The 16,843-nt window shown below is 32.6% G+C and overlaps 1 protein-coding gene and 1 pseudogene across 1 annotated transcript; one reads left to right on the top strand and one right to left on the bottom strand.

The window, feature by feature from the left end:
* The first annotated feature begins 900 nt into the window (after positions 1–900).
* On the top strand, positions 901–11,517 carry LOC125051650 (protein maelstrom homolog). Its single transcript, XM_047652140.1, has 11 exons — positions 901–1,247; positions 1,628–1,829; positions 2,175–2,318; positions 3,400–3,630; positions 5,156–5,316; positions 5,977–6,120; positions 7,099–7,149; positions 9,093–9,186; positions 9,448–9,495; positions 10,166–10,234; positions 11,384–11,517. The coding sequence occupies exons 1-11, from the start codon at positions 1,119–1,121 to the stop codon at positions 11,425–11,427; spliced, it is 1,317 nt and encodes a 438-aa protein (XP_047508096.1). The 5' UTR covers positions 901–1,118; the 3' UTR covers positions 11,428–11,517.
* Positions 8,852–8,970, bottom strand: LOC125052088 (annotated as a pseudogene).
* Positions 11,518–16,843: the final 5,326 nt, after the last annotated feature.

Raw genomic sequence — 16,843 nt, 5'->3', positions numbered from 1 at the left:
CAGTCTCGACAATAAATAAAGCTTATTCTTAATTAACAAAACCTTATGAGAAGAATTTTTTTAAGGATATATATAAAATATATCTTGTTTAACTTTCGATAAATTTTGAATATATAATAGAGATGATTACGCTGCACCGATTGGAAAAAAGAAAAAGGGACTTAGCCAATAATTTGAAAGAAATATTTGAGAATAAAAGCTTTATTTAAAACACCTGTTACTCGTACCGGAATTTTACGAAATCGAACTAAAATGAGAAAAAAATTACATGTATCGTATTCAATGCACGGCCAAAAAAGGATTTTCAGAAACTTCATACATTTTTTTCACGAAAAAAAAATCTCTGTTGCCGATATAGTTATGGAGATATTCGTGGTTAATTTTTGACGTTTTAGTAGTGTTCTGTGAACTGCAGTTCAACTCAGTACGTCCACTATATCAAATTGCGTATTAATTTTATTAAAAAACTTAATAATTTACGATGTTTATAACTATGTAATTTTAATATTAATTTTGATTAATATCAAAATTACATAATTTTTCATGACAAATTATAAAATGCGAACAGAAATGATTGGGCATTGACATTTCCACATGAAAATGAACCTCAAAAAATAAAAAGGTGTACTGTGGATTTGACCTTACATATCTACATCCATGTTCTTTTTTTTAAGTAAAGTTCAGTTCAATGAAGTTGACAGTTACTTTTAATATGGCCAACGACAACTCAAATGTCAAATGTTTTATGTTTTACTGTGATTAAAAAATAAATGTATATTGTATTTGTATACTATCACTTTCCTTAAATACAATCAAATGTTAAATATGCTAAAATCTAAATAGTTACACAGTAAATACTAAATAGTAATAGTAAATAGTTACACAGTAAATAAAAAATATCCTTTAGTGTCTTACTCTTATATAGTTCATAGTTAATTCCCATTTCCCAGTATATATTATTTCTCTATGGTTCTGGGTTCATAAATCATACCTAATAAGATAAGAATTTAACTGTCGTCGGTCGCTTGGAGTTTGAATTTACCTACCGTCAGGGCTATTTGATTAAATTCTAGACTTTAGTAAACTTTCATTTTATTATTACTTAACTTCATGGTAAAATGCCGAAAAAGCCAGCAAAAACTGCCTTTTACTACTTCGCTTTAGATTATAAAGCAGAACAAGCGAAAAAGGGAATTCATTTAAAGAACTTGGCTGAGGCGGTGGAAGCGGCATCACCAGTATGGACGGTGAGTACTAAGTATTCATAAATCGCATGATCCGACCCTCAAATGCCAGGAATGAAAGAATAAAAGTAGCCTACTTATGTATAGTATACGTGCCAATGTCATTTCGATAACAAAATGTTCGTATGTAATTTGGGTCTAAGCTCAATAAAAAATACATGTATTTTTATCAGCACATTTTTTAATTACTTTCAATTTTTTAATAATAATATTAATAACAATATGGGAAGTTTTGTTGTCACTCTAAAACAAGCCCATTGTTAAGATCTTGTTAATCTAACTAAACGGTGCATTAGGTAATTGTTTTCATGTAAATGAGTATTGGTACATGGTATATGTGTTTTGATAACCATGATGATTTAATAATGACATCACAATTTTAGTCTGCACAGCCATCTGTCCGAGCGAAATATGAAGCAAAAGCAAAGGCAGAGAAGAACAAAAACAATGTGCCTCAAAAAAAATACACATCTTATGGCATCCCAATTAGTGAGATTATCAGACACGAACAAGAGCAAAAACAAGCTGAAGAATATGAAAAACAAGATATAAGCAATCTCGTGGCAATTAACAAGATTTCTGGTGGTAAGTAATTGTTAAATCTCTTTAAATTTAGGTCCTGAGTGTCAGCAGAAGTAGTAAGTAAGTTTATAGCTTGTAACATTTGACAATAGTATTAGGTTTGTATTTAAAATAAAATAAAGAATAATTATTTTATTAAATAAGTTTTACTACACTGGTTTGATTTTTTCTTTGTATAAAGAACCAAACCAAAGCTTTGTCAGTTATGCTTTTAATGTTACTGCTGTTTAATATTTTATTGGTAGTAAATGGTTATTTAGGCCTTTATTGTTAAATATGAACAAACTAGTTATACATTTATATATATATGTAGGTAGTATGTTTTACTTTATTGTACATATTTTGTAGGTACACCCAACATAGATATTTATCTCATGGATGTGAATTATTATTGCAAAATAAAGGATGACTATTTAATTGGAGAAAGCACAATGTTAAGGTTCACTCTACAGGATGGCTTAGATGAAGTATACCACGAGATCATTAATCCTGGTAAGTCCAAAGGTTAATAAAAGAATATTAAAATCTTTGGTAAAGTACTATAGTCCTAATACACCATTTCAATCAAAGGTTATTTATTAAAGAAATTCCACATCAGCTACTATAAAAGATAATCTACTTTATAAAAATAAGTTGGGTTTTCCTTCCTGATGCTATAACTCCAGAACGCACGAACCGATTTCCACGGTTTTGCATTCGTTGGAAAGGTCTCGGGCTCCGTGAGGTTAGGTAGGTAGGTAGGTAGCAAAGAAAATTCAGGAAAAATTTCAACAGAAAAGCGGGATCATCAAACGAAATGTTACATAAAACGAAGCCATCTGGTGGCGAAATGGAGTTCGCCGAGTTTGCTAGTCTGTTATAATAAAGCACCCCTAATTACTTAAAATCAACATTCACCATTTAGACATAAAATAACAATAATAAAAGAAAAAACTAAAATGAGAGATATCAAAAGTTTGTTTCAAGTGTGCTGTGGCTGCAATATGCCCTGGCTCAGCATTAGCATTAGCGCTGGTCATTCTGCCAGAGACCTAGTTTGTGCCTTAGTCGCAAAAAAAGAAAGAAAAGGAATGTATTTATTACTTAGTAGAAAAAAAATAATAATAAAAGTTACCAGTGTACATAATGAAGTCTTGTGTAAAGGTGTATAGTAAAATTAATAAAAATGTAAATTAAATTAAAAGTTAAAAATAAGAATAATTGTTTAGAAGTAGATACATTTTTTCTTCTTTTTTTAGGCAGATTAAAAACTAGATTCATGGGATTTTTGTTGAGTTAATAGATGAATCTTATAGCAGCAACTAATATTAGACTTTAGTGGAAATTCATATTACCAAAAAATATATATTAAGTATTAATTAGATATATTATTTAGATTTTAGTATAGTATTTTTATTATTTTATTCAGCTTTTTCTTAGCTTTAAGACCGCTCATAGTCTAATTTTATTTTATATGTAACTTTTTAAGAAAAAACAATAGTTGATGATTCACACTTAAGTATATTGAGAAAACATGTAATAAAAAATTATTCTTATGTAATCAATTTTTACTTAAAATTTTGTATATTTGCAGGTGGAATTCCAATGGGCTATGCATATGATGTTAAACTTGGCTCTAAAGAATTTGGATTAGAAATACCAGATGAGACAAAGAAACCGAGTAATTACATGCAAATTCTTGCCAATATCATTGAATACCTTAAGAAGAGCAACCCGAGTGTTGATGTTTTGCCTCCAATATTTGTGATGCCTGATAAAGTGCCTATTGTCTCAAATTTTTTGTCTCAAATGTGTAGACAGGCTGGTAAGAAATTAATATACTATTAAATAGAAGAAAAAAACAGTACACATGTCAGAAGTGAAACTTCTTTGTAAATTAATTATTACTAAGGTAAAAGCCCCAATAGATGATCATGTACCAGTATATGATCACTCCAAGTATTTGTATATCTATATTCACACTGTATACATGCTAATGATTTGTTTCATGCTATGTTCGCACTTTCTCACTCTCTCTCAATCGCTCTTTCCCTTTTCTTTGACAAAAACGCTGCACATCTTCGAGATGCTAATATTAATATTGCGTTTCATCCGTAAAATTTTACCTTCATGCACCTAAAGAAGTTTGTTGCAATTGTCTGCGTCTATTACATTAAAATTAATTAATATTATATATTAATAATTTTAAAAGTCAACAGCTGTTGGAGCCTACCAAGCTGATATTATTATTTTCTCTAAACCAAACTGCAATTTGGAGCCAAATCTATATCATAACTCCTAAAATATATTAATAACAGAAGAATTAACTTTATATAATCTCATTCGGTAATATTCTAATTATGAAATTAATTACAGACCTTTATTGGCATTTTTTATTTACATACTTCTTAGGGGGCGTCCATAAATTACGTGAGGTGTTTTTTAAAATTATCTGTACCTCCCTCCCCCCCTGGTGAGATGTCGTGAGATTTTATTCAACCCCCTCCCCCAACCCCCAATCTCACGTGAGATTTTTCAAAATTTGGGTTTCTTACGTAAACGCGTTGGATTGTTATTGTAAAAAGAAAAAAAAATTGCTTCGTGCTTTTATTTACGACTAAAACAAAATAAGTGAAATGTTGAGAGTTTAGGTATGGAGTTAGCGGGAACTTGCAGAGATGGCCTTTAGGGTCAACCGTTTTCCTATATATTTTTTTCAATCAGAAAAAAAATTGCGTGATATTTGCCGAGACCCCCCCTCTCTCCATCGTAAGATTAAATGAGATTTGACTCGACCCCCTCCGCCCCTTAAACACCTCACGTAATTTATGGACGCCCCCTTAAGAAAATTAAATATTAAATTTAAGCATTATTCTCCTAACAAAACAATGCTTTAAAATATTTTTTTTATTATTTATTAATGTGTCCTGAACAAGGAGGTTTCAATTCAATTTAAGTACACATAACACATTATTTGTAGTGAGCGCTGGTTCAGAGCCAATAGACCAATAACAGACTATTTCCATTTTGGCGCTATTTCGTACATACGAATTTGAGTAATATTTTGTTGGATAAAACTTTAGTAGCAAAAATGTCAAGCAACACCGACGATACCGATGAAAATTGACATTCTAGAAACAGCTACGAAACTGACGAATAGTCTTTTGCCAGAAAAATCAAGAAAAGCGTACGACAAATGTTACCAAGACTTTATGACTTGGAAACCTGTAGCTATGAGATTAAATAAAGTACTGTATGCAACTGCATATAATTAGGTATTATATGACAGTTGTATAATCTACTATACTGTTATGATATGCTGTGCGATATATTTATAATTGTTTAAACAGGGGAAGTGGAATCGATCTTCCGTGTGTACCGATTGGACACTTTATTATACCACTTAGCAAATGTCCATGAAACATTCAAGAAACAAATTCCAACAGAGGCCATTGCATTGAGTATGTTGAAGAAGGATTTGTTCTTGTACACACCGCAAATCGGATGCGATGTAAGTATTTAGACTCTCTCCCTTAACTATGGCGGCCGATGACTGGCCTCGTGATACTCGGGTCACGATACTCGTGAACGGGTGCTGCTTGTGGTGACTGGTCGGACTTGAATTCGTGTATGCGGGTGATGTTAGTTGTTTCGATGTATTTGCGTGTTGTTCCCACAAGAATGTAAGTGCGTGCTCCTATTTGACCATGCCTCCTGCTGATAGAGGACAAATCTTTGTTTTTATTTTATTATTATTAATTAATTAAGATGTGTCATGTGGAACATGGTGTAACGTTTGCAGCTCCTTATAAACATTGAGTAAAAGTTTATTAATATTTTTTTTTGTTATTTTAGATTAATATTAATATTTTTTTATAAGATTTGGTTATGCAGTTCTTGCACTATATCCATCATATATCTTTTTTAGTTTTTTCCTTACTAGGGTTGCCTGGAAGAGATCGCTTGCAAGCGATAAGGCCGCCTGTTGCATCCCTTAAATTTTTTATATATTATGTTATTTATTTTGTATAAATGTAACGAAGTGTGAATAAATAAATCTTATATTCTGTATAAACAAATTCTCTCAACAGTACAAGGCACATAAAGAAATTTAATGTATTTAGTGTATTTTGCAATCTTTAATAGACGATAAGGGAATGTATGTTTTTAGCACCACAACAGTATAGATATGACCCCAGAATGTTCGAAGTCGCGTGTGACACGTCAAGCGTTCACCATAATGGACCATTGCTGCTATGGGTTCGCCATTCAGCTCAAACTGGGAAAGCATTTACCGGCTGATGTAGATTTGGAAGTAAGTTATTTTTTTGGAAGGATTTGTTTATATGGAATGTCCATATAAAGAAATTAATTAATTTAATATAAGTATGTAATATATTTTACTATCTATATGAGCAGTGTTGGCTTTGTGGCTTCAGCGTGCGACTCTCATCCCTGAGGTCGTAGGTTCGATCCCCGGCTGTGCACCAATGGACTTACTATGTGCGCATTTAACATTTGCTCGAATGGTGAAGGAAAACATCGTGAGGAAACCGCTATGTCTTAGACCCTAAAAGTTGACAGCGTGTGTTACTGGAGGCTGATCACCTACTTGCCTATTAGATTTAAAAATTATCATGAAACAGATTCAGAAATCTGAGGCCCTGACCTAAAGAGGTTGTAGCGCCACTGATTTATTTTTTGTTACCTATCTATATATACACTACGTATCTTTCAGATGAGAGTTGTTGTAAGAATGAAGCTTAAATTATTTGTAATTTATTTAAATGATTTGAAGTGGCGTAGAGTTTCTTGCCAGATCTTCTTGCCCGCTCTACGCTCTTGACTTGCGAACTGGTAGTAAATGAAAATTTAGAATCAATTTAACAACTTTTCTGTTGACGTTCATAAAGGTACTTGGTTACCTATATGAATAAAGTTATTTTGAGTTTGAGTTTACTAAAAAAAAAACTCATTTTTTAAATCAATAAAAAAAACTTATTTTTCAAATATGTACATGTTAATAAGTATTTTAAAAGCCGGAACCGCACTTGCGAGCTCTCAGTCTTGTTTTTGTTTAGTGTTTGCCTCCTTTTTTTACATAAAGAAATATTTAATCATGAGTATATCGGCAATATAGCTGATTAAAAAAAGACCATCTCGATATGACTTTGGTTAGGATAATTTTTTACATAATAAAAACACATTATGTACAAACATACATTAATAGATCATCATACTATATTATGTTATTGTAGTGTAAAAAGTAATTTTTCATATAATTTAATTTCAGGCAATAATGGAAATGAAAGAGAAGAGACAATTTGATCCTATATCTACGGTTGTAAGTATCCCTAATTATAATATTATAATGTATTATAATGTATAAGCAAATAGTCTTTTGATTTTCCCTTCAGATCGAAATGTTATTCTTATTCTTATATTTAACTAGCAACGGTTCGCGGTTTCCCTCATTCAGTCATAGCGAAAAATTGTGTATAGAGAAATAAAAATAAAAACTTTTTAGTACTTTAAAAGAGTGGTCTTACGAAAAACACTTTTAAACTGAAACTTGCCGATTTTTTTGGAATTTAAATGAATAAACAAAAGACGACGGCTTGGATTTGCTTTACCTCGTCATAGACAAGACAATTTTTTACATTATCAATCTGTGCGAAATCTCTAAGGTTTGTATAATAGAAAAAAAATCGAACAGTTGTCTAGAAATCTCATATATGTGGAGTAAATAAAGAGACTGTGAGAGTTATTCAGCATAATGAATACGAAAGACCGTATAGTAATTTATAAAAATAGTTTTATTGCACTTTGACTACAGTCTCTTTCTGTCAAATTGTGTTAATGCTGCGATGAAAAGAGAGAAAACAAACAGGTTCCAGACCGATTTATTTTCATACAGTCTTTATAACGTCATTCGTAAAAATGAGTTAAATTTGTTTGGTTTAACACAAAACCCATACATTAATTCACTCTTTTTAATGCAACAGCCATCCTCTATTATTATTTTTTTTTTTAAAGACAATTCACACCAATTGACCTAGTCCCATGCTAAGCTGGTGAAGATTGTGTTATGGATACTAGACAACGGATATACATACATATTATAGATAGATATACATATAAATACATATTTAAACACCCAAGACCTAAGCACAACACCAAATGCTCATCACATCGATGTTCGTCTCAGCCGGGGATCGAACCCGGGACCCATGGATTCGCAGTCAGGGGTACTAACCACTAGACCAATGAGTCGTCAAATATATATATATTTATATATAATTTTGAAGAAATATTTTCATAATTAGATATTAACAACATACGAGTGTAATTGTTTTTTTAATCAACTTACAAAACTAACCTATTGAGGTGCCGAAATTTCTAAGAAAGACACCTGAGCCTCATAAACAGCCTTCTCGCCTTTGTTATTGTTAATTGTATTACAGGTGTGCCATTATTCTTAGATTACATTGCCTGTAGGAAATTTTGGTCTCAGTTACTAAACGCACCATATTATATATATCTATATATATATAATGGTATCAATCGCTTATACGAGTACTGGGAATAAATAAGGCGCAACTGAGTTTCTCTGTGAATACAAAAGAAACTACATTTAAAGACTATGTTTTATAAAATAAAATAATAAAATTAAAACATCTTACATCTATTATGTCAAGTGACAAATTAAACATCGTCGATCTGACGGCAAAGAAGAAAAAAATAAATAAAAAGAGTTTTTATAGGAAAATATGTTTTCCTGACATATATATAAATTATTGTAATTGTTTAAATTTGGTGTTTTTTCTCTTCCCTGCATATAACGAAAACATTCTATAAAGACGAAAAATGCTCGGTTCCTTGAAATTAGTTATAAAGAGTTTATACTGTAATTAAAAAAACTTTAGAGGTGTCAAGGGACACCCGGATGGAACGAAATTCCTTTCGATTAATTTATATGTTAATTGGTATCATAACAGTATGATAGATTTTCTCGACACCAATCTTACGACGAAAAAAAAAAAAAAAGCCAACATCACGAGGTGTTCTCAGGCGGTCACCCATCCAAGTACTGACCTCGCCCGACGTTGCTTAACTTCGGTGATCGGACGAGAACCGGTGTATTACAATAGACAAAAAAAGTGTCGTGACAACTTTTCGTAAGAATTTTTTCCGTCTAGCCCCCTTTCACAACGCGCGATAAGGAACTTCGTTCCAAAAAGTGATGTTACTTTTATTATATATAAAATGCGATTTAAAATTTGACAGGCGAAAATGGGTGCCCTGTCGATAAGCTGTAGTTCGCAAGCATCTACACCTGCACCTGCAACTGCATCAAGCAGTGCCAATACATCTGTACTCTGTAAGTGTTCTTAAAAAAATATATACATTGTGTTCTATATTTTCGACTTATAATACTAATAGAGCGAACTAATTCTTAAAAGGCCGGCAGTGCACTCGCGAACCCTCTGTCATTGTGAGTGTCAATGAGCGGGATGGCCTATCAGTTGAGCCTACTTCCCGTTTCTATATAAAAAGTCCTATATTCGAGTCTGACTCCATTTCGTCTAATACGTATGGTAATAGGTAATTAGCTTTATTTTATATTAAAATTTGTTTTCAGCACAAAACAAACGCGTCATGACGCCGTTACGTAGACCTGTTGATATACGTAAGTATTTCTATTATTTGTTTATTTTATACAAAATTACTAATAAATCATAAAATTATGCGATAGTAGAATTTGTAACGCCGGCTCCACATGGGTCCCAACGCTCGTACCAACGTTGGACTGCAAACTCGGTGAGGCGTACACACGTTGGCTAATAAACTAGTTCTGTCCCGTCAGGGCCAATGTGAAGATGTCCGATACAGAAATCGAAACTGCTCTGAGCGCGTTTATAGTATGTAATGATACATTTATATTTGTTACTGAGAAATTATTTTTATGATCCTTTCGAGTTGCGTCTCATATTATTGGATGTGCTTGATAAAGTTCAATAAATTCTATTTCTTTTTCATTTGTCCATGCCGGTGGCGATTTTGTGGATGAGGAAGCCATTCTCGCTCGACGTACGCACTCGCTGCGTGTTGCAACAAAACTGAGCAAAGCGCCAACGTGTGGACAGATCGCGAGCGTTGGCGCAGATTCCTTTAATGAAATCGACACGAGCCGGCCAACTACCAACACTCGCCCCAACGTTGGGACCAATGCCATTTTCTAGATCCACACGTTGGACGAATAGCGTTGGGGCCAATATTGCCAACGTGTGGAGCCGGCCTTAGAGTTGCGAAGCATTTTTATTTAGAAAGTTTTTTATGAAAATAATTTCAATCAACAGAATACGCACTGCAAATTGCACCTGATTTGGATGAAAACTTTCCTTCTCTATCGAGATCAATGGGTCGTGGTGAGTATTCAAAATATTTTTATATATGTAATATTTTTACAGATGAAACGCAATAATAATAATATTAGTGTCACGAAGATTTGCAGCGTTTTTGATGAAAAGGGAGAGGCTCGTAAAATGCCACGTGTTTTTATTATCGAAGAAATACATTCAACAAAATTAAATTTGTAATTTGTATGAATTATCGACACTTTTAATATTTTAATGACAGTTAAATTCCTTACATATTATCTTCCTTTTTCCCTCTCTCTAAGTCTCATGGCGGTTACGCGCCATGTTGCTTTTTGAAGTCAAACTTCTTTATCGGCGTTGGAAAAAAATTTACACACATTTGTCACATTTTTCGGTTACGCGCCATCTTTTTCTTGTCCCTACCACGGTTGATCCGAAGAGATTCGAAGCCATTAGTAACAAAAATATATAATAACGATAACAATGATAGTAATACTAATAATTCTATTACAATTAATGAAATTCTGTAATAATCTTAGTACTACATAGTAGTACAGTAATAAGTTAAAATGAAATAATTGTATTTGTATTAATGTCTATGATAATAAAAGCCTTTTGTTAAACTTTATCTAATTTAACTTGATTTAACCAATTTCTGTAAAGTTGCATATAGTAGATCATTTTTCGAAAAATGAGGTCATAAAGAAGTTTCACTTCTTACGTGTGTACACCTAGTACACGCACACATTTTTTATTTATTTTATATTACATAGTAGTAAACTATTCAAGGGAAACGGTAAGAGAACACCAGTCAATGGGGACCACCATGCTTTTTTGGTGCTTATGCCATTAAATTGTAGCTTATGTGAAACGTTGCTACTTTTAAGACAGCGCCATCTGTTAGCCGTCATATTGTGACCGTCAAATAAATAATATTTTGGGTATAAATTGAGGTGTAAGCTATCCTATCTTTTAAGTTAGATCAAACTGCACACGGTGTGCAAATTTGATTCATATCGGTTCAGTAGTTTAGGAGTCCATAGCGGACAAACAATAATTGCGATTCGATGTTCCGTGTTTTCATATATGTAGTTCCAATTACGACCACAGCGCTGATCAAGGTTTTCATACAAAAATCCTTTATATTCTGCCAATAACCATCGACACTAGACTAATATGATACAAACTTATTTACAGGAAAGAGCAGCGGCTCCATCAACAGCCAAAGTAAATTTAAGTAATTTCATAAAACAAAAAAAATACGTTATTTTACTTAAGTCGTAAATGTGATTAAACAAGTACTCGGCACTCGGCAGAGTATAAATCTCATATTTAAGATGTTTTTTTTCTTAAACATTTATAAAACGTTGTAATGCTTTAAGCAATTATTAATAATTGTTGGTGTTTTTTAATATATTATACATAGACTAAAAATGACAAATGGGAGAGCTCACATGACAGCTGTAAAATTTAGAGATAAACAAGAATGACATTGACACCTCATAAGTCTCATAAGTCTTCTGTCTGTCATCTGTCAAATGATGTATTGTTTTGTAAGTTTTAAGAAACATTTTCACGTTAATCTGTCCTTTAGTCTAAACAATTCCTGAAAGGCCGGCAACGCACTCGCGAGCCCTCTGGCATTGAGAGTGTCCATGGGCGGCGGTATCACTTAACATTAGGTGAGCCTCCTGCCCGTTTGCCCCCTGTTTTATAAAAAAAAAAAAAAAAACATTGAAAACTGAAAATTCTAATAAAGTATCGAAGTGAAATGCGCTAATAAATATAATTTGACATAAACACAGGCTGTCAAGAATAATTTGGCAATCTAAAGGCGGCTACTTTTGACATTTTTAATTACTTTAGAAAGCTTATCAATAACCCTTATGATGTGGGCTCTTTTTTTTAAATATGTATAAGTTTTTGTTGATAGGCAAGAAATGTATCCAGACCACCTAAGTTTAAGAAATGATATTTGACATTGAATTTTGATTATATATAACAAACGCTAATATTTGCTTTTACAAGAAAAAAATAATAAAGCCGCGTAATTATCGAATGATTATCTACAATTTACGATATCTTTGAAAATCAGTAAACACTAAACAGTCAAATTTGACTACTTTTTGGATATGGAGAGAGAGAGAGAGATCTACCATTCTCTTTTATACGAGAAATTTTTGTTGTAACTACCAGATTTTTAACGCCTTTTCAATAAGTTGTTTTGTTTAATTCGTTTTAAGCGTAGATATTACGAAATGATGGTATTATTAAAAAAAACACAGGCTTACAGATTGACTTTAAAAATAACATAGAAATATTTTTGTAAAGCTTATGCTAATATTAGTACTTTATCACATAAGTGTTGTCAGCAAAAGTTACCTAAGAGATATTTTCTATATAAATGTTAAGAGAAATAGCTACTTAATTGATATTACCTGTTCTTTGTACACGCGTTAAAATGATAAGTCAGTGATTAAATTATTAATTTGACACAACGTTCATGACAGTTGACTTTTTGTTTATGTTTATGTATGTTTCAGTTTTTTTTTAATATTTGCCTAAAATATTGTATTTCTCGTTCCGATAAAACAATTTTATTTTCACTATCGTGATAAAATTTCTAATAAACATAAATCAACTGTCAACTGTCATTTGAGTTTAGCAAGAAAATTAGCTGAGACCAACTGAGACGGCTTGGAACATCCAGTGATAGAACGGCGACGCCATTATTATTTCTAATTAATAAAATATAAATTTCCTCCTGTCTTTCATTTGGCTCTTGCCTATGTATTCCGTTTTATTTCAGGAACCATAGACACTCATAAATATTAAAACAACTATTTCTACCTGAAAAGGTCGACACTGCTGTAATGTTTAATGTTTTTTTAAATGTAACAGGATGACCTGAAGTGAACCGCCGCCCATGAACACATTGCTAAAAGGCTCGCAAGTGCGTTGCCGGCATTTTAAGACATTGTAAGCTCTTTTCTTGAACGACCCTAAGTCGAAGTGGTTCGGAAATACAGTATTTGAAATACTTCAATGGGCAGCTGGTTCCACAAAGTGGTGGTGCGCGGCAAAAATTGCCTTACGAAACGCGTAGATGTGGAACGACGGACGTCGAGGTTATGCGGAGGGTATTTTATATTCTGCCTTGACATCCGATAATGAAACTCGTAGGTAGGACTGAACTACTAGATACTTAAATATTTCCCAAGTTCAAGCATGGATGAAACTCACACAAAATGTGGTCACAGGGAAACACCTTTGTTAGAAATGGATTTGCTATCAATTTTATCTCAACGATCTTAAGCGATAGACATTGTATTATATCTTTTAAGCCGTTTGGTCACAATAATGTTTATTCATTTTTACAACAAGCAACATATTGTACCTAGTAAAAATACCGTGGATAGTTCCCATTGACAAAAGAAGTTGCCGTTTTTAGTTACGCCTTTGGGCGAAAAGACCCGCGGGCAATCGCCTGCCCTGCCCTGCCCTTCTTACCTTTTGACTTCTCAGGAGATTTGTCATGTAATTTGTCCATGTTATAAAAACCCAATACGAATTAATAAGTGATTCGATAATAGTGGTAGTAGCTTAAGAACCTATGGGTAGAAACACAAATAAATGTTTGCTAATAACAAATAATGGTAATTAGCTTATTCCAGGAAATTTACGCTCGGAGCAGCTTTCTCGCTGAAGACATGTTTTGTGATTCTATTACATATTAAACAACTTTACGATGAACTATGACGATATTCCTACGACACTTCTGAACATCTAAAAAGTGTATTCCCATCCTATTAATCTGAATTTTAAACTGAATTAAACCTCGTTCTCCGTAATTAAAGATAGTCTCACTAGTCGAAGTTCTATTTCTGGTCTATATAGACAAGAAGAGAATCGGACAACATCTATTTTTCATCCCCCTAAATGTTAAGCGTATAGTCAACCCCTAATTTTTTTATTTTTAGATATTTTTTCTGTTTTTATTTTTTTATGATACAGCATTAAAAATACATACAACCCCTAACTTTCACCCCTATTTTTTTATTATGAATAATATACATGGCAAAACGACGTTTGCCCGGTCAGCTAGTAACCTATAAACCTTGAAACACGTGAATTGCTTGAAATATAGGCTATAGCCATGAACCATGACCCGAGATGTTAAAGGTAAAATAAAACTCCTTATTTATAACAAATTGTAATAAATACATAATTGCTTATGTAAAATTTAATCAAAATCGAAATATAGATTTAAAAAACATTAATATTGGTGTCGATGTTCGTTGTGTTCCTTATCTATGAATATAATAGAATTATCTTTACATTAATTTTATCAAAGTAGGCGCGTAATTTAACACGTTACATACTTAGAACTAGTTCCAGAATCTCACTCATCTGTTCAGCGCTAGACTATACTGTGTGCGCTGTAGCAATTAGCATGGTCCGGGTGACAGTTTTAGTAACGTTTCGTTTCACTCTTGAAAGTTGCCGAGTTTTACAAATTATAACTTAGTATTTCAGCTGTACCACATTCGTAATATATTAAATCATTAATATCTGTAGAAACTTAAATTCAACCCAGCCAGAATGTTCTAGTCTACAAATAAAATCAAATTGAAAGAAAAATTAAGCAACTGTCTCCCGCACCATACTACAGCGCACATTCTATATAATAATAAATTTCGTTGGAATCGGCTGTCTAACCTTACAATAAGTAAACATTTACAGTATTACAGTAAACCCCCTTATAACACGGTACTCTATAACGCATTATATGACGCGATTTCAGGCCCGCGTATAACAGGGTATGTACCCCATATAACGCGGGAATTGCACACGTTATATTTCTGTAATGCGACATTCATAATGATTTGTACGTATATATTTCGTTAATTACATTTTTTTTAATATTCTTAATACTCCTAAAACGTGGAACCAATCTACCGTGTTATTGGAAGGATAACTGTATTTACTATGTTATTAGCTTAACAGATATAAATCTACTGAATATAGTATGTATCTGGTAAGCCAGTAAGCTAAGTATACAAACAATACATGTGTTTAACTTTCATTAATACAACGATTGTCAAATTTTCTGTCTGTAATTTTGCTGCCGATTCCAATCAACATAGATTATAAAGAAATTTCAAAGATTATAGAGCACCGGTACAATAACACCCAACCGGGATCACGACTAGGGCCGGATATAGAGAAGGGAACCGGGACTTCTACGAAAGACCCAATCAATAGAGACTTCGGAAAAAATGTTTTAAATTCCGACTAGTAAACAACTTTTCTTTTGATAAATTTTATGTTTTTTAACAACTAAAAGAATCTACTTGGTTTCACAATAAATTATTGTTAGAAAACTCGCCTGAACTTTGAAACTTGTTCATTTTATTTGAAAAATAAATTGGGGCGAAGGAGCCTCCACTCCTTTGTTGCCCGAAGCCTCCAGACCTCTAAATCCGGCCTTACAAAAACACTACAGATATTAAGAGTACTATATCAAAATAATCCTGAATGCTATTGAAATTTACAGAGTACCAAGTAAAAGCGAATTCACTAGAGTGGAATATACGAATAAATGTGGAAGGCTAGTGGAAGGGGCAACGCAACAATTTATCATACTTAGCGCTCTTAGGTTTTTTATAAAATGTATAAAGGGAATGTATCCGTGCTTTAATCGTCTAGCAAATTTTCACTAATAGCAATGAAATCTTTAATATAAAATTTGCTAAACATTTTAATAGCCTTGAACTATGATAACAAGGCACTGCTACTCTTAAAACTCCATAAGCGGATAATTTTATGTAGAAATAAATCATACAAAAATGGTTGTCTGTAAAGGTTTACGGACGATAGTTTAACGTGACAACGTCATAACAAAACATTGATGAAAGTATTGCATACTTAAGGCCCTATCCCAGCACGAATTGCTGTACATTTTCGTCATAAAATGAATTCAGTGTCAAAAATTGGCTATGTTTAGATTTTTTTTCTATCAAGCGAAGTTATTTAAATCGTGTATCGATCTTTCAAAATGGATACATAAATTACTCAACTCCATCATATATTTTTTCCATTCGCCCTTCTTTAAGAAACGATGACGAGGAATGGAAAGAAACAATGTACTTTTTTGGAGTTTGGTGACGAGATCGGTCCTTAAGTCGAGTGGAAGAGAGATAGATGCGGCGCAAGCGTACAATGAGCGTAACGGGACAATGAGTCATACTTTTCGTGCGTGCCGGCGTTCATCGATTTATTAGACGTTGTCACGTCAAAAAAACAAAATAAAAACAAAATAATCGAAAAATAATTTTTATTTAACATAATAAAATCCATTACCACCAACAATAAAATATACATAATTTGTGATCGAATAAAAAAAATAACATACAAAAATATGGAAATTATTTCGGCGGTTCAAAATATAATGATTTAATACTTAAAATACCCAAGAATACGATGACAAATGGATGAAGCAGTTTCCGGTTTCTGAAAAGGTTATACATTCACAATAATAAAGTCAAATTAATTAGTAATTAAACAATATTTTTACAGATACAAAACATTTTCAACCAATAAAGATTATTATTTTTTATATATAACGGGGCAAACGGGCAGGAGGCTCAACTGATG

This window comes from Pieris napi, chromosome 8 (assembly GCF_905475465.1).
Source record: "Pieris napi chromosome 8, ilPieNapi1.2, whole genome shotgun sequence".
Taxonomy (NCBI): domain Eukaryota; kingdom Metazoa; phylum Arthropoda; class Insecta; order Lepidoptera; family Pieridae; genus Pieris; species Pieris napi.
The sequence above is the reverse complement of the archived record's forward strand: the minus strand, read 5'-3'. Positions and strand labels throughout refer to the sequence as shown.

Coding starts and splice junctions, on each gene's coding strand:
- LOC125051650 (XM_047652140.1), top strand. CDS start 1,119: ATGCCGAAAAAGCCAGCAAAAACTGCCTTTTACTACTTCGCTTTAGAT. Junction 1,248..1,627: donor CGGCATCACCAGTATGGACG/GTGAGTACTAAG, acceptor TCACAATTTTAG/TCTGCACAGCCATCTGTCCG. Junction 10,235..11,383: donor ATCGAGATCAATGGGTCGTG/GTGAGTATTCAA, acceptor ACTTATTTACAG/GAAAGAGCAGCGGCTCCATC.